At 40.2% G+C, this 18,730-nt stretch overlaps 2 protein-coding genes across 2 annotated transcripts; both read right to left on the minus strand.

The window, feature by feature from the left end:
- Window positions 1-3,393: 3,393 nt before the first annotated feature.
- On the minus strand, window positions 3,394-6,130 carry LOC113167163 (keratin, type I cytoskeletal 18-like). Its single transcript, XM_026367574.1, has 7 exons — window positions 5,724-6,130; window positions 5,106-5,188; window positions 4,883-5,039; window positions 4,555-4,719; window positions 4,327-4,452; window positions 3,938-4,161; window positions 3,394-3,505 (listed from the first exon to the last, which is right to left on the minus strand). Exons 1-7 carry the CDS (start codon window positions 6,123-6,125, stop codon window positions 3,394-3,396), a joined length of 1,269 nt encoding a protein of 422 aa, XP_026223359.1. The 5' UTR covers window positions 6,126-6,130.
- A 1,909-nt stretch (window positions 6,131-8,039) lies between these two features.
- Window positions 8,040-13,428, minus strand: krt18a.1 (keratin 18a, tandem duplicate 1). The gene is made up of 7 exons (XM_026367932.1): window positions 12,881-13,428; window positions 10,879-10,961; window positions 10,301-10,457; window positions 9,402-9,566; window positions 9,150-9,275; window positions 8,699-8,919; window positions 8,040-8,605 (listed from the first exon to the last, which is right to left on the minus strand). Exons 1-7 carry the CDS (start codon window positions 13,310-13,312, stop codon window positions 8,491-8,493), a joined length of 1,299 nt encoding a protein of 432 aa, XP_026223717.1. The 5' UTR covers window positions 13,313-13,428; the 3' UTR covers window positions 8,040-8,490.
- Between the last annotated feature and the right edge of the window lie 5,302 nt (window positions 13,429-18,730).

The raw sequence follows: 18,730 nt of genomic DNA on the forward strand, positions 1-18,730 counted from the left end.
TTTTTCCGTGCAACTCCATGAAGTGGAGAATGAAAATAGGAGAGAAAACACTGGCACGCTGCCCAGTTCTGTTCTTACTTAATCTCACTTTTGTGCAGCATACCTCTCTGCCCACTCCACATTGCTGCTCTCCCACACTCTTTTCTTTCCTTCTTTTCTCTCTCATATTCACTGTTCTTCCTACACCTTACCCTGTTACCTCTCCACTGCCCTCGACCTCCACAACTTAGCACATTGGCACATTGGCAGCTCCAAATAGTGGCGTGACTTACAGTAACTATTTAAAGTAATATTTGCTATTCTCAGAAGTCATTTAAGGGGACATCATATGTCATGTCTTAGTCAGTCTTTCATTTTATGGGGCTTTCTCACCACTCTTTGGATTGTGATTGCATGTTTTGATTATAAATGCTTCCTGTGGAAAGTCTGTTATGTACGTATGTCTAGTAAAGAAGATTTATTCTGCCAATCAGAGGGAATCTACTGCAGCTTTAATTAATTCTTTGATTGCTTTTCCACCAGCTTGGGTCCTTTTTCCTGCCCTAGCTCTTGTTTCATCCGTCACTTTCCCTTTTCCTTTCTCACTTTCTTACCTCTCAGCCCTGCTATCATCAAGTGTCCTAAAAGTTTTGTGAACACATAAAACACACACCACACCCTTCTCCTTCCACTACTGGCCCATCACTTCTCCCCTCTTTCAGTCCAACTGGGAGGAGACCCAGTACGTTGGGAGCACTGGATGAGTGACTGATCCCCACCCGACACACCCAACGGATGTGTGGGCTAAAGGGAAAGGTCGACACTATGTGTATGTGAGAGTGAGACATGATTCATGGTTTATCTATGTTAAGCTTGTTAACTTGTTTTACTGTGGAAAGAGGAGGAAACAGCCATGTTTAGTTTGCAGGACTCTGACCTGCCATGAGTGACTCATACACAGCTTAGAGAAAATTCTGAATGAGCTAGAATTCATCTTACTTCAATAATTTGTCTTACTTCAAGATTGCTGCTGACAACTTTCTACAAGCCTTGTAACATTAAATAATAGACTCTGGATCTTCAGATCTTAGTCAAATCAAAACCTTTCTACACTCTGACTGAACAGTAAAGGGTAAATAAAGTTGGTCTTGAACATGTCATATTCACATACATATTTACATTGTTTTTACATTGTTTTTTAAAATCATGCAACATGTGATATAAAGACTTTAAGATTACAGTCAGTAGAAGAATTTGATCCACTTTTCTCTTGGGGTTTTCCTTGTTTCCACTTCAGTGACATATAATTTTTTATTTTTTTACATTCAATTATTATTGACATTTAAAAACAGCTTCACAACTTTCCAAATCTGTTTCAACACGATCCTCACGTCCATATTGAAAGCGTTATCAGTTTATGTAATCATTCTTCATGTCCGGACTAGTTGTGAAGTGAAACCTTCCAAGCATTACTACACTTTCAGAGATAAGGGACAAAATCCACATTGCTCATTATGTGTTCAAATCCAGGCAATAGTTCATCTGAACTAAAATAAGCTTTCAGCACTCTGCCTTGGCCAAACCAACAGGATTGGCCAACAGTATTTTGTAGTGAACTACAAAATACTGTGAACTAATTCTTAGTAGTGAACCAGTGCAGTGGTTCTGTACTGAGCATACAAAGTCAGTAATAAATCTAAATATGGCTGTTACAGCAACCAATACATTTTTCAGCATGCAGATGACAAGATACAAGTGTGGTACTGCTATGAATACAGGATGATAAGAATTCAGAGACACCTGAGATTTTATTAATCCAATGAGAAGTCAGTCCTCATCTCTGAAGCATGTTTCAAAGTGTTTCATTTAGCTCATTCTCCTGAGAGCAGTGGTTATTGGCTTTTCTTGCTTGTAGGTCTTGCAACATTAAGTCTATAAACAATGAAGAGTTCAGCACTTTCTATAGACGACTGTATCAATACTCACAAATAATGTATTTTCAGAATACGTGTCCAGAATTGCAGACTGTCTGCTGTACTGGTTTGGATGAGTTACCAAGTAAGAAAAATTATTTCTCAGAGATTCTCCTCTCTCTTCATGCAGAAAGCAGTATTGTTCAGCTAGATCTCTTTGGGGCCCACTGAGGAATCACAGGCATGCAGTAGAGATATGTCCTTTTTCTATCCTACCATATATCTCCAGTGCCTACCAGTCCCACCATCCCCCTTTTTCTGCTTTTTCTCTGGAGTACTTCTTTCATTGAGACCTTTGCTCACATCTGGCTGCCAGGGATGAATGTTAACAACAGCAACAACAGACATGCTGCCGTATACATTTCTAATAGTAACAGATATGGGGCGTGCAGAGTAGCACTGGAAACTGGCACAAGTGGGCAAAACCACCACTCATTGTCAGCGATGGCTGGAAAAACAGTTTCATAGAATCTGACAGGATGATAAATGGTGCTGTCAGTTGAATGCTGCAATTGTATTTTCTCAAAAAATGTGACACTGGGATTATGAACAGTACATGGATGCATGAAATGTGTCTAATTATCTCCAACTGTCTGAAATAAAACAAGCTAATTACCTCAAAATGACACTCTCCACTTATCCATTAAAAACATATGGACAGCCTACTAAGAAAAGTCACACTTTGATTTATCTGAGATCAAAAGAGTTAAGTTTGTATCAAAGAGCACACAGGAATTAGGCTGACTAATGGGAAAATAAACAAATGGAAAGCAGAGACACGGGACTGAACTGATTTGCCTGAATAAGGCATGGGAAAAGGAGTATTCCTATTACAGGAGTAAAGAATTGCAGATCAGAATGTGATTTTTCTCAGAAGCTGAAATAATTTCCCTCATTCACTGCAGACTTGAGTGTGTGGGAGCCAGATGGCAGGAGGCCAGACAGTTACGGTCAGCACTGTGTGTATGTACATAACAGGAAAGTGTATAACATACTGTTTGTGCGCATGGTATAAATTATATATAAAACTGCAGCTGTTTCCATTTTCTACTGTTTTCTGCACATTTTAAAATTGAATATTTTAAAATTGATACTAAACTTAAAAAACAAGCTTATTAACTTTCATATTGTCAGAAAAAGGAGAAGAGCGATACAACTTGACTGACAGTCACAGACTAGCTTAGCTTAGCAGAAAGCTAAGTTAACCTAATCACATTTAATGCACAGACAGAGTGGTATTGATCATCTGATCATAATAAAGTAATACATAATTTATTATGTAATACATTTATAATAATCTATGTAATGATTCTTTTGCTCCCTAACACAAAGTTCAAAAACAGTCCCAGGCGTTGATGGTTCACTTTTTGTGCATTTCTTTTATTTTTGTTGCTTAATTTCTGTTTTGTTTGTTGTTTTCAGAAACAACTTCTTCACTAGATTAGGCTAGTGCCACGTCCCGGCTCTCTGACACCACTTTGCCATCCACTAGAGTCTGAGTGACTGTCACCACTTTGGTCTCAACCTTCTTTTGGTCAACTGCATCCTCCAGTCTGGAATAAAGTAAGAGTACCATTATTTAGTTGGACAAGTTAGACATTAAGTTGAATTTAACAAAAACACAGTCACATTTTTTAGGCTAGGATCGAATCTGTCACATCGCTATTCTGGCCTCAGACATATTATCTGTCTTAAGGTGCACCTTCAGACATAGACATAAAATACATACCTGACATTCAGCAGTTGAAAGTGTAAGTCAAGGTAGAAGTACTGACCCAGAGGCATTACTTTTAGTTTCCATATCAATGTCACTTCATGTTTGCATGAAGCTAATTTGAATCTAATTTGCAAAAACGTTCATGAGACGAACAAAGCTTTTATGTTTGACAGCATTGAATGTTTGCGGTACAAAGGTGGCACAAGCATTCTCACAAGGTGTTCTACCTGTTTCACCCATCCTATCTGCCTCCTGTGTTCATACTCACTTTAAAGGTGCACCACCGTCCAGCAGCCTCCTGTACTCAGCGATCTCGGCCTCCAGTTTCACCTTGATGTTGAGCAGGTGTTCATATTCTCTTTGGTTCTGCTGGATGTCAGCGCGGATCTGAGTCAGCTCCTCCTGCAGACTCAGGGTGATGGTGTTGTACTCTTTCATCTTCATGTTGTAACGCATCTCAATGTCATAGAGAGTGGCCTGCGAGGATGAATTCTGTCAAGAGGCGAAAGAGAAGTTTGATTACCCAGTTTATGAGCAGCTGGTAGTTAATTAGTTATTGTTCCCTTTGGCAGTGATAACTTAGCTAACCTAAGATTGTATTGGTTTTTAACACATGTAATAGTTAATGTAATATAATGGTTAAAAAATGGTGTTTACCAGACTAAGTGCCGACTGCAATTCAACGTCCAGTGCCTGGTACCTCCTCTTAGTTTCACTCAGTGTACTTGTGGCATCCTTCAGTGCTGCTGTGTTCTCAGTCACCTGGAACTGCACCTCTGAAATCTGTATACATGATAAAACATTAGCAATACTTTAACAATTCAAGTCAAGTCAAACTAAGATGTGCTATTCATGAACACAAACCTGCCACAAATTCTGTTTTACCTGAGATTCATGCCAAGCTTTGACCTCCTCCTGGTTCTTCAGTGCTATCTTCTCATACTTAGCTCTCATTTCCTCCATGATCCTGGCTAAATCCTGTCCTTTAGGTGCATCAACATCTACATGTATTCCAACCTGGGTGATGTGGGCAAGTAATTCATCAACCTCCTGTTGAGGGGGAAACAGTAAGGGATTTCCAGAACAAGGTTATGAGGGTTATCCTGTCAAATGGGCTAGTGGATCGTTAAAATATTGGTTTTATCAAATTAGTTTTCCTCTTTGAGCCACTATCTTATCTTTGAATTGAACATTTTTGACTAATGTTGCTCACAGTCTTGTGGTTCTTCTTTAGATAGATCAACTCCTCTTTGAGAGACTCAATGTCGCTTTCCAGGTGCAGACGAATGACATTGGTATCATCCAGAATCTTCCTCAGTCTGGCAACATCAGCCTCCACCGTTTGACGCATGGACAACTCATACTCCATCCTAAACACACAGAATTGTAACTCTGATACGCTCATAATGGGTGGAGAATCAAAACTGAATACTTACTTGACTCTGAAGTCATTTGAAGCCAGAAGTGCATTGTCAGAAGCGATAGCAAGCTGTGCATTGCCCTTGATCATATCAAATATCTAAAAGACAGGAACAATTGTTGGTGATTCCTGTCTGTAAAATACAAACTCACTACTATAGTGGTCTCCCACAGTCTGTTAAAAGAATTACATTCATTACTTATAAATCTTCATACATTAAAATTCATGCATAATAAATCTTACAAGACCAGAGGAAGCTATCAATGTACTATCATTGCTTGACTTCAACTTAAAGATAAGACTCTTATTATAGGTGATAAATATTATAAAAGATATTATAATTAATTTATGCTGTTGTGATTTTTGGCCCAATATTCTGTGACATTTGAGTAAGAATAGTGGCAAAATTAGATCTAGTTCATAAAAAGTTTCACAAATTTGTCACTGACAGCACCATATTTTAAATATATTTTGTGCACATCATGTTGCCCTTCATGCAGACATGCTTGATTTTCTTGTGCTTGAAGACACTGCAATCTTTGTAAAGCTGTAAAACAGAGTCCTACTTTTACTTTATCTCTTTACTTCAGTAATCTTTATCTATTTTTTATGACCAACTTATGCATTGACTTACTTTGGCCCTCAGGTCTGCAATGATGGTGTAGTACTTGCTGTAGTCTCTTTCCTGCAAAGGACCTCTCTTCTCAATAGCCTCTCTTATCTTGATCTCGAGATTGCTGTTCTTCTTCTCCAGAGTCTTGACGGTCTCCAGGTAGGTGGCCAGGCGATCATTCAGCTGCTGCATGGCTAATTTCTCATTCGCAATAGCTAGGTTAGCAGAGTACTGGGAGTCATTCCCACCACCCAAACTGCTGCCAAATCTTGAGCCATAAGTAACAGTGGAGATCCTGGTCCCACGGCCGCCTGCACCTCCACTGACACTGTGGGCATAGGCCCGGTCTATCTGTAGAGGTCTGGAAATACCTGCTGAAACCCCATAAACTTGAGAACTCTGTCGTTTAATTAGGGGTTCCATTGTGAAAAGAAGTTTGCTGATCAATCAGAAGAAGAAGAGGTGCGTCCTGGCACAGAGCAGTTTGGCAGCTGGGAGAAAATGACAGAGGTGCGTCCTGGGGTTCGTATATATCACTCTCTGAAAAGGCAATACTCCCTTGTGCCACTCCTTTCCTATCTATATTTTATCTACGCATTTTTACCTTTAGCCATCTCACTTAGACTTTGTTCCGCCAGTAAACACCCACTGTGAACCAATCTCTCAAACGCAAGAAAAAGGTGTGCTGACATTTTGATAGTGATAGTATAGTGATAGTCAGTGGTAACGATGATACTAACAACAGCTTAAAGATTTAAGTCAGCCATACAAAGGCGCTTATTTTGTCTGTTTCTAAAGCCTGACGTTCACTGATGTTCATTGTTCTGCACGTTGGAGCTCTACTGTTTTTAGTAGGACCAAGAGGACACGTATGGTGAGTCATTCCCACCACCCAAGCTGCTGCCAAACCTTGAGCCACAGGTGACAGTGGAGATCCCGGTCCTACAGCCGCCTGCACCTCCAATGACACTGTGGGCGTAGGCCCCCTCTATCTGTAGAGGTTTGGGAAAACATGCTAAAACCCCAATAAACTTGAGAACTCTGCTGTTTAATCAGGGGTTCAATTGTGAAAAGAAGTTGGCTGATCAATCAGAAGAAAAAGCGTCTTGGCACAGAGCAGTTTGGCAGCTGAGAGTAGACGACAGAGGAGCGCCTTGGGGTTCGTATATATCACTCTCTGAAAGGCAATATTTATACATTATTACCTTTAGCCTTCTTGCTTAGACTGTGCCCCCCAACTAAATACCCACTGTGAACTAATCTCAATCAAATCAAACGCAAAAAAGGTGCTATGACACTTTCATAGTGATATTATAGTGATAGTCAATGTGACGATGATACTAACAACAGCTTAAAGACTTAAGTCAGCCATACAAAGCCTGATGTTCACTGATGTTCATTGTTCTGCACAATGGAGCTCTATTTTTTTCAGAAGCACCAGGAGGACAAAGATTGGTAGTAATATCCACCACCCATGGTGACAATAGAGACCCTCGTCCTGCACTTCCACTGACTGAACTTATATATCACTCTCTGAAATAGATCGTTGTCAGAAGCAATACATTTTTAAAAACATCAACATATAACAGACATCAATGTGCTTAAAATTAACAACAACTGTAACAGCTTTGGCTCAGGAGGTAGCATAGTCATCTACGAGTTGTGGAATTGGTGGTTTGAATCCCGACTCCTCCTGTCACATGCCCCCCCAGTGAGTTAGCTCTACCATCAGTGTGTGAGTGTGTGGGAATGGGTGAATGAGAAGCAGTGTAAAAGCACTTTGAGTGCCAGCTAGTTAGAAAAGCATTATATAAGTGCAGACCATTTAACACTGGGTGACATAAAACATTTAGTATGAGGAAATTATTTTCTTTTGTTTAAAAATGAAAGTGCATGTTTAAAGAACAGGTTTGGGGCAGTTACAGACTGGTTTTAGTCTTTCCACGCGACTTGCTGGCAAAAATAAAAGTTTAGAATTACACCTTTAACAGGCCAACAGTACAAGTCTGCACTGTTGGGTGTTGCCTCAGAGTGAATGAGTAACAGGACTAAGTGATAAGACCTATGCCAGTGGTTTATAATGCCGTGCTGATAAATTTTAAAGTTGTCACAGCAATGATCATTTTATCTTCCACCTCAACAATGCTGGAGCTCTCTGACTTGCACAGTGGATTCCAATTGATGTTACTGTCACTATCTGCTGTCATTATGTGTGTTTCTGCATTCATACTTTATTATTTATGTTTATTGTGTGATAATATAATATATAATTGATATTATATGACATATTTGCCATGAGTTATTTATAGTCCCAAACAAAACATGTTCAAACCAAGATAAATTTCTCACATGAACTTTATTGAAGTGTCTCAACATCACAGCACAGCTGGGACAAAAACTGGACAAAAAGAAAAGATGATGAACTATAAAAAACAAATGTTTGTTTCTAATTAGATTCTTTTATTACTTTGAAATAAAATTCAATTCTGATATTTTCATGTTCCAATTAGTTTGTTTCTGAAAAGCTCACAGTTCTTTAATTTTAAACCTGTGTGCATATCTGCCAGTCAGTGTACAAACACATATATAACGACACGATGAAATAAATAAACGATGATTTAGTTTTCTTCTAATCCAGTTTTTTATTAGCCTGTGAAAAGCTGTTTACCCAGGAAGTGACTATGATTAAGAAGTAGGGAGAACCGACAGGAAAAAGAGATCAGTTTTAGCCAATTACGTGTTAGAGTTATGATGTTAGCGACAGTGTTTGTTATGTTGTTTCTGATCTTTAAAGGTTCTTGGTTTCTGTGCTGGAGGAAATCACTTTGCCATCCACCAGGGTTTGTGTGACTGTCATCACTTTGGTCTTTACTGTTTTCTGATCTTCCACAGCGTCCTGGAGTCTGAAGAAAAAGATCAAGAGCAAATTAAATGTCAATTAATTTTCATCAGCAACCTCAATAAAGGTTGTTCTCTGGAATCATTCATCTACCCACCTGAAGTCTCCTCCGTCCAGCAGTCGTCTGTATGTTGCAATCTCGGCCTCCAGCTTCATCTTCATGTTGAGCAGGGCCTCGTACTCCTGCGACTGCAGCTGGATGCTGTTACGCAGCTGTGTGAGTTCTGCCTCCAGACCCAGAATGACGTTGTTCAGAGACTCGATCTCCATGTTGTAACGCAGCTCTGTGTCCCTCAGTGTACCCTCCAGAGAAGCTTTCTGTTGGCACAAGATGAGCAAGAGGCAAAGAACAAAACGGGTTAAAATCTCACAGTGAACTGGGCTCACTGATGACAGCTCCTTTGTGACGGTTCACCAGAGTGCAAAGCTTGTGTCAACAAGGCCAATGTGAGAGACTTGAAGTGAGAGTGCTGAGTTGTGTGTTGCAGGCAGTTAAGATAGGCGTCTTCTGGGGTTAATGAAGTGAGTGCTGACAGAGTGCATCTCACCAGGTTCCTCTGTGACTCCAGCTCAATTTCCAGGGTTTGTATCTGTCTGCGCAGTTCGTTCACCTCTGTCTGGGCACCCTTCAGGGCCTCTGTGTTCTGGGTGACCTGGGTCTGCACTTCTGTTATCTGAAATATTATAGCAATTGAAAGATAATTAAAAATCACTTAAAGAGTTTTTTAACTGGGATTTTCTGTTTGTAAAAAAATTATAATATATTATATATAATATTATATATAATTCTAATAATTTACCTGAGATTCATGCCATGCTTTCAAATCTTCCTGGTTCTTCTGTGCCATCTTCTCATATTTAGCCCTGATTTCTGCCATGATCTGAGACAGATCCTGTCCTTTAGGAGCGTCAACATCCACGTGGACTCCTGACTGGGAAATCTGGTTACGAAGCTCCATTACTTCCTAAAAACAAGAATAGATAGATTAATTTATTTACTTATTCACAAACTTTTATTTTCTCATGTGACTGGGAAAAACCTTCGGTTATATGAACTGTGACCTATCTGTGACTCCTAGCCACTTCCAGCCATAATCATATGGTAAGGTCAGGTAAATATACAGGGCGTGCATCCAAACCAGTGCCTGAGGCCCTAAACATTTAATTCAATATTTCCCTTCAGTAAACAAATGGTTGTGTTTCAGTTTATGTGCTTAAATGACAGTAATTTGAATTCTTTGGTGTCTTCTCTGTTGCCAAATATGGTTGGGAATTATTTTTATGATGAGGCTTCCCACAGAATTCACACACAGATATTTCAGATATCTTAAGAAACCTCCCTCCCTCTCCCCAGTGAAGTTTTCTCAAGCTTGTTTTGAAGAACGCCCTGCTGTCAGGATGTGTCGGTAGCAGTAGTGGCTTAGCGTGGAACGTCCATATGTGCCTTAAGCACACATGGTGTTTAATGACATTATTGAGATGAGCTAGGAAACAAATATTGATTCAGCTCATCTCAAGATGTAGATGTTTGGTCAGATGATGTCCAAGGGTGTTTTAAAAGTGACTTTTATTTGGGACTATGTACCATAAACATAACCTTTGACTTTCACTGACTGCTCTGGACTGGACTGGTTCAAGTTTGAAACACAGTTTTGAGGTGCTTTAAAAGCCGAGCTTTGGATTTTCGTGTGATACTCACATTTTCATGGTTCTTCTTGAGGTGGATGAGCTCTTCCTTCAACGCTTCGATCTCGCTCTCCAGGTTCATGCGGCTCATGTTGGTGTCATCGATGAGCTTCCTCAGACCGACAATATCGGCCTCCACAGACTGGCGGATGGCCAGCTCAGACTCGTACCTAAAAAGCACAAGACAGGGCAGTGAGGACAACTTTCGCAGATTCACAGAGATTGGTCCGACTTTTTAAAACTCATCAGAGCTTGTGTCTGAAAACCCACGCTGAATAGATGTGTGTCTTCTAACGTCTTTTATGTTTTACATTTAAATGTATCTATGACCAATATTTGGTCAGCATACAATATTCTACACACTAGTAACCAGCTGTGTTTGCTGTGACATTTAATTTATGACACAACTGCAACGCCTCCTCCAGCTATGATGCAAAGGTGGTGATTTATCACTACAAGAGAAATGACTGTCTTTTTAGATCGTGACACTATGTATTCATCCCACTGCCCGTTCAGCTGTGAAACAGGGTGTGCCTGCGGCTGTCTTGCTTAGAGTTTTGCAGTTTCAGTGGTGCAGCTTGTGGGCCTTACTTCACTCTGAAGTCGTCGGCTGCCAGACGAGCGTTGTCAATGTTGAGAACCAGGCGGGCATTGTCGACGGTGGCATCAAACACCTGCAACGGGGTTTGCAAAAGAAAGAGGTTATTTAGATTGCAAATTGAGGCAGACAGACCCAACAAGTGGGGTGGTCATTTACACAAAAGAGCTGAAGAAGAATAGTGTTACCATAAATCAATACTGTTAGGGCTGGAGTTTCACTCTCAATTAGAAAATCACGGTGTCTGATCAACGAATTATCAAGAAGAAACCAATAGGTAATAATGTGTTAACTAATTAGCTTCACTAGTTAAAACTAAACGGGCCGTTGTTTATACTTTTCTAAAATTCTTACTTGATTTAATTATGTCTGAAACACAAGCACAGTGTACTGATATGTGTGCTTATAATGGGTGTTCGTTCCACTGAGCAGTAATAGGTAATTACTTGTCATTGTTTGCGTTTGTAAATGACGACACTGCAACTCGCTCACTTCAAAAAACAGATGCCTGCAGTATTTACTTTAACAGTCACAGTCTGGTAGATAAGCGGGGAGAGGGACGGCAGAGGAGCCATCCAGGTATCAAAGTCCAAGAGCCAATCATTGGCTGCCAGGCAGAAACTGTCCAGTCACTGTTCAGGAACAGGATCTATCTTGTTGGGCAGGATAAAGACGGGAGTTTTGCATGATAATAGTGATAATGGGGGTTGTGGTGGTGGTTTTGTGTGTATATGCTCAGTCATGTGATTGCACATGTAGTGGACTTGGCGTGCTTTACTAACTAGGGTGTTTTAATGTTGCAGTGGGATTTTGTATTTATTCAGATTGAGAATGAGGTCGAGAGACCTGATTGAATTTTGCAACACAAAAAAAAAGCAGCTGACCAGGGGCCATTTTAACCAATTGAGACCCTCAGGTGTTATTAACTTAATTCTTAATTATTAAGAGCAAAGGTTTTGCTCATGGATAATGTTGCAAAAAAATCTAAACAAATTAGACAGAAAACAGATGTAGTAGACATTTTGTCTTTGTGTCTCCCATTTACCCCAGTTAATTTGTGTTGTAATTTCAAATGAGGGCATAGCGTCGTCTTACAATGAGAACCACTGTGTGTTTCTCCTTGAGTGCGACTGAAATGTTCCATCTGGAAACTGACTTGACTTAATTTTCTGAAAAGGAAAGTGTAGTTTGAATGACGTGGCAGCCAGTGAAGGGAGACAGAGTCCAATTTTCATTCAGTCTATTCATTTTTTTTCTTCATATTGATTGACATCATGCAGCATCATTATTTACTTTCAGTTATGAATTATTTTTTAACTAATTCCCAGTGACACATCATGTCAGTTTGAAATGAAATACATCATGTAATTAACTACCTGTAAAATAAAGTCAGTAAATTAATAAGCTCCACCTGGAAAACATCATTCTCACATTAGGTGACTTGAGTTTCCCTGCCCTTGTTCTTTCCTTATCTGCCTCTGTTGTATATGTACATACAATAGTAATGACTGTACTCTTCAGCCCCATTGTCCAACAATAACACATAGTTTAATAGTTTTAGAAAAAAAAGGAAAAGGGTTGTGAAAGTCTTAATGAATGGGTTTGCAATCTGACTTAGAGTCACAGCGTCCTGCTTTTCTTTGTTTTTTTCTTTCTTTCCTGTGTCTCTGACCCTTGTTGCTCCAACATTCCTCCACCATACTGTTTCCGGTCCAACTCTCGGCCCCCATTTCGTAAAGTAGCAGTGGGCACTGCACTGCAAATGGAAGCAAGTCAACTCCCTCTGTCAAGAATCTACATCACATTTAGATGTGTAATGTCTTTTCAAAACGTATGTAGTACTCTTCTGTTCTACTCATTTCATTTAACACCTCACCCTGGCTTTAATTTTTTAATCCATGCTGCCTCCCTCCCTTCCTCCTTCCAATTTCCCCCTCACATGCTTTTGTTCAAGACTTCAATCAAAGGCGAACAACTCCCCGATCCCCTCCTCACCTTCTTCCTCAGGTCGTCCAGGATGACCTGGTACTTGCTGTAGTCTCTGAAGTCAGGTCCGCTCTTCTCCAAGGCCTCCTTGATCTTAACCTCCAGCTTGTGGTTGGCCTGCTCCAGGTTCCTCACCGTCTCCAGGTAGTTGGCCAGACGGTCGTTGAGGTTCTGCATGGCAAACTTCTCATTGCCCATGATGTCAGCGCCTTTACCGCTCACCTGCATGCTGCTGGAGAAGCCACCAGCTCCAGAACCAACTCCCATACTGGCTCCCAGCCCACTGCTGACAGTGGAGGAGATGCTGATGCTTCTTCCACCGGCCCCACCATGGATACTGGAGGCCCTGTAGACAGGAGCAGAGGTACGGGTGGCTGTAATAGCAGAGGGCCTGCTAGACATGGAGGAACGCACGGAGTATGTTTGCCTGGTTGTTGTCATTGTTGCTGAAGAGTGTGGCACTCAAAAAGAGAGAGACTGTGAGTCACAGAGAGAGGTACTGGCTGGGGAGGCAGAAATGAGCGCTCACAGACACAAGGCAGGAGGAGAGGGGAAGATTTTGAACTATATAAACCTTGTGGGCCCTCAGCCCCGCCCCTCACCACTCCCCCTATGTGAGCTACCTCCCACATTTTCCACCAGGCTTAACCACAGTCTGCTCGCAGCATGCCTTTGTCCTTCCACCTTCCTAAGTTGGTAAATTCTGAGAAAACACTGAGATTTAATAAGTTGGAGATATGGAAAATAAAACTACACATTTCTATTAAACAAGGCAGACGGCCGCCCACCCTGAGCCTGGTTCTGCTGGAGGTTTCTTCTGTTAAAGGGAGTTTTTCCTCTCCACTGTCTTCTAATGCTGCTCAAGTGGGGTTGTTGGGTTTCTATATAAGTCTGTATACAATTATATTGTATAAGGGCTTAGACCTTAAACACTGTGAAGTGCCTTGAGATTACTTTTTCATGATTTGGACCTATACAAAAAATTATTTGAATTATTCTTTGGAGGTTAGAGATTGAACAGTGAAGTTTCAGAAAAACCCACAGTGATACTAAAACCAACAGTACAGCTAAGTAAGAACTGAGTAAAGTGACACTGAGGAAATAATTTGATAGACAATAGTTGTTGATTTTCATTGAATAGGATGATATAAAAAAAGATAGACTGTTATAGATTTTTCTCTGTGTATGAGGCCATAGCGTGAGAAACGTTTTTTGTTTGTTGGTCATAGATGGGCGAGGTGTCTCACAAAGTTGCATTAACAAATATTTCTCATTCTGACACCTACATTAAGCTCATCACAACACGCTATCAGTTGCTTCACACTCTCCACCCTAAGAGCAACATGTCAGCGAGGGAACATCTCTTTTTCAATGACTTCAAGTGGGACAAAAAGAAGTCAGTCAGTTCACCGAAACAATTTCCTCATAGCTTTTTAGTCACTCTGGGTGGGTAGGATCAGGTCATGTCACACCTGGAGGAGTGAGATGCCTCATTCGATTGTACATATTTCAGAGAATGAGATATGAAAGAATGAAATGCACCAGATATAAGCAACTAGAGCACACTTCACAGCACAACTAACTATTGTGTACTTTATTCAAGGTGTGAGCATTTTAAATGATTTCATACCGTTCCGGGTACGTATTGTTTTCCATTCATTTCGATGTAAAAGTCTTTACAGAGAAAAAAAGGAAAGACTTGGGAGTGTGTGAAAAGGACATTTAATAAGCATTACAGCAATAGGTATCAAATATTTTAAAAATACCTGGATGGTTAATAAACCTGGACAGAACAGAATCAGACAAAGGTTTAAAAGGTGTAGCTCCAGATGGTATCCACAGTACATTCTGTTATCTATCCTATATAGCCGGATGTGCGCCTGATTGTCCGCCTCCCATTAAGGATATGGTCAAACAAAGGAACAATTGCTCGGTAGATACGTAGGAACAATGACTTTTCTAAACCAGAAATTCCAGACCCCCCACCAGGTCTTTAACACAAACACATGCTGCACACAAAACTTTAAAGGCTACTTGTTATTGGCTTATAACAAGAACCCAAATCCAGCTTTTCTTTTTTTCCCCTTTGGTTTCGTTGCAGTTTTATGTTTTCTTTTGCAGGTTATTTAACATTACAAAAAAAAACACTTGTGCTTGTATTTGTTTAAGATACCTGTCTGTCAGCAGAGCTTAAAAGGATGAATTCCAGGCTGTACACCATTAAGCAACTATTTTGAAATTATCATTTGTCAACCAACCCAAAGTATCAGCATCAACTTGTTCTCTGATACAGTTGCTGCTTAACGGTTTTCCGCTCGTCTGGAGTCATGTTCGGTCTCATCCACTGCTCTTAGGTTTTTATTTGTTTTTCAGGAAGGAACATGCAACAGGATATTAAAGTATTAAGGTCTTTCTGAGGAAATCAAAACAACTCTTGTACTGTCATTGAGCAGGGAAACAAAAGGGATTCCTGTTAAGCATAGCAATAACGTGTCTTCATATAAAGTTACATCAGAATGTGTAATAATGAAAAGAATCAGAATAATGCATTGATACCTGTTAAGGTATGTAAGTTAAAACTCAAGGCGGGGTGACTACTCACTGTCTGAGTGACAAACACTAACGTCAGTTTTCATAAACAGATAAACATCAGACGTTCCAAATCTTTTCCCAAAAATGACTAATCCTAACACAAGACTAAACCAGCACAGGTCCCAAGGGGTCTCTTTATGATTCTCCAGTTGTAGAGTTTGTCTTTGTCCAAAAATGGCAGCGATCACTGCAGTGTTTTTGTCTGTTCCTGATGGCTGCCACACCCAAAAAGAAAACAAAGATTAGGAACAGAGATGATGATGGTATGGAGAAGATAAACGGTGTAGAGTTTCAAACTTGTTGTGTAAGATAAGTGATGGAGATTACTGCGGGCCTCCGTCTTTCCCATACAAGACACTGTGATGCATTGAAGACTGGGAATCGTATGCATTGTTTTAGACAGAGGGGCTCAGAGATTTGGCAAAGGTGACTACTCTCATATCTGTGCATTGAGCACAAAGCTGGGATTTGGCTTAGCTCAACTTAGGCTAGCATTGAGACTAGAGATGGTGGAACAAACTTTTTCTAACAATGACTGTGAGTGTGTGTTCATTAGTCATTATATTTTTATACTTTGGAAAACACCAGGCTTCCGGTCCTCACACAAATTCCTGATTCTTAACGAGGGCGAGAAAACTATTACTTCACAAAATGCGTGTTAGCCTTGTCCTTTGTTTCACACACTGGTCGCCCATCAGCAACACAAGCGTCTTTCATCCAGGTGTGTCAGACGCAGTAATGTTTTTCCTCTTTGCTCATGTTTTCTAAGTGTTACTACATGTCAGCTGCAAGTGAAGCATTCATTCCACGTAAAACAAACACGGTCACGGTGTTGGAAAAAACAACGCTAAAAGTGATGCAAGGTGTGTTTCAACAACATTTTTGCTTCTGAGAATTCTGTTGCACAATATTATAAAATAAAAATTATAATAATAAAAACTTAGATATGAATAGTTGTAACTAACTATCATCACCTCTTAATTATCAAATCCCTCATGTTTGCCTTTCTATTGATCTAATGGTTCAAAACATAAAAGGGGAAAATACCTGTTTTTGTGGACATCCTATTAAAGTGTTTGACGTGCAGCATTATTCCATCCTTTGTTTCAGCTTTGGCAGACGGTAATGCCACCTTGGACTTACCTCAATGCTTCTGGCTCAGTGTCAAGAATTTTGTCTGCATTGCCCAGATATTCATCACCCACTGGGAGTGGTTCCCTCCCACTTACTATTCTCGATTCCCACAACACTTTCATCAAAGATTAATAAGGTTGTTTTAACTATTATTTGAATAGATCTAAACTGTCATGTGGTGCGAATGTTTACAGGACCTTTGGTTTTTATTTTGAAAAATCCTTTTCTCCATTTTTATCTTTTCATTTTATCAGCTGTCTTCACTGCAGGACCACTTCATTTACTATAAACTATGATGATGAAGAACTTGCAGCTGTAAAAACAACCGTTTTTAGTCGTGTGGGAAGATTAAAAGTGATCTGTTCAGACCTGTTTTCTCTATTCAAAGCAAACAGGCTAATTTTGATCAAAATCAGAAAAGATTGAAAGTACCGGTCTTAAATGTTTACAAAGAGAAATGGACTGAAAAAAATTAAACTGTTTACTTAAACATAAAGAGTTTTTTGCAAGGTAAGGAAGTGCACCTACACTCCACAAACCCATCAACCTCATGAGTCTGGGAAGTCACACGACAGTCACACCTGCAGTATGGTAAATACACGCTTTTACTTTTGAGTGGAAAGGGTGAGATGCATTTGTCTATTTATGGCATCTATGCTGTCAACGTGAAATTCCCTGAGAAGAAGTCACTTTCCTGTTTGGAAAGTTTCTGTTTAGTTACAAGGGTTGTGTTTGTTTTTAATGCCGAGGTAATCAACTCATTTGCAACAGAGGCTGACACATAATCATCTGATTATGAGTTGAAACTCTTTTTTAGTGGGATTGGAAAAAAGAGGCTTGAACGGCCTATTGAGACTGAAGAGTTCTTGTTCAGCAGGGCCATCCCTGCTCTGTTCTGACTCTAAGGGTCAGAAGTAAAGTACTAAAGTACTAAATCAGAGCCACTCTGACACTGACCACTGAGAAGCCTTATGTACAGGCCTCACCAATGGATCATCCTCTGGCACTCAGTCAATATCTCATTCAGGAGGAGGACAGTCAATCGTGCAATCCAACTCCCACTCAAACGTCCTTTCACACAAGAGCCTTTAGTCACAACTTACTCACACGCATTTACTGTCACTCGAAGCTATTATCTGGTAGCACTACATCTATGTGACACATCTGACTAGATGAAAGGATATGCAGCATCATGAGATTATATTCAAATTAAAGGAGCTGAGGCGGGCACACAGATGGAAAACAGTTGTGAGCAGACAATTTACAGGTGTGTGGAACATTCCAGCCAGGTGCAGTGGCCCATTGCAGACTACTGAATCACTGATATGGTTTGAGACAATCAGGAAACGCCTGAGTCAGTGTTCCCGTTGTGGTGTGAGAAAGTAGAAAGAGCAGACTCAGCGTCAGGGGGTGTTTTTCTTCTGTGTCTGTTAAAAACCAAACTGATTTGCAGGTACTGTGCAGATGATTAATGGGATGATTGCTCCTTGGTGCCAGTAAGCCCATTCAGATCTGCAGGAGGTGGATAAGGTCGCAGGTGGCCACGACGAGACAGAGAAACCTGTTGAACTTTTATGATGGTTTTAATCAGCAGTGTGTACGTTTAAAGAGGGTGTAAATGAAAAGCAACAGACCGAAGTAAAAAATGAGTAAAGTTTGACAGCTGGAAACCAAACTTGGCACAAGAGTGTCACAGGTTGAGACAGGGTGCCATCACTGCTGAAATTTTATGAGGAGCAGATGGCTCCAGAGAAGAAAGTTTAGGTCAGAGGTCACTGGCAAGAGTGAGGTCTGAAATTAGGGATGTGGTCTTCAGGAAGCACTGGTAAATAACAAAGGAAAGCTGCAACTAGAGCGTCACATGTTGCAAAAAGGATAATGTTAAGATAAATGTTTTCAAGTAACTAAGGTAAAGGTAAATAAATACCATTTAATTATTAAATGCTGGGATACAAAAAGTTAAATATAAGTCTTTTCCGTTCTACTACAGTGTTCCGGTCATAGGAACCACTCTGTGACCTGATGACTTTAATCGTCATAAGTCTCATTTACAATGAAATTGTATGCATTTAACCTATCCCCCTGGGGGATAGGTTAGTCACAAGGCCGCCAACAACAGGAGAACACGTGGAT

The sequence above is a fragment of the Anabas testudineus genome, chromosome 7 (genome assembly GCF_900324465.2).
Source record: "Anabas testudineus chromosome 7, fAnaTes1.2, whole genome shotgun sequence".
Lineage (NCBI taxonomy): Eukaryota > Metazoa > Chordata > Actinopteri > Anabantiformes > Anabantidae > Anabas > Anabas testudineus.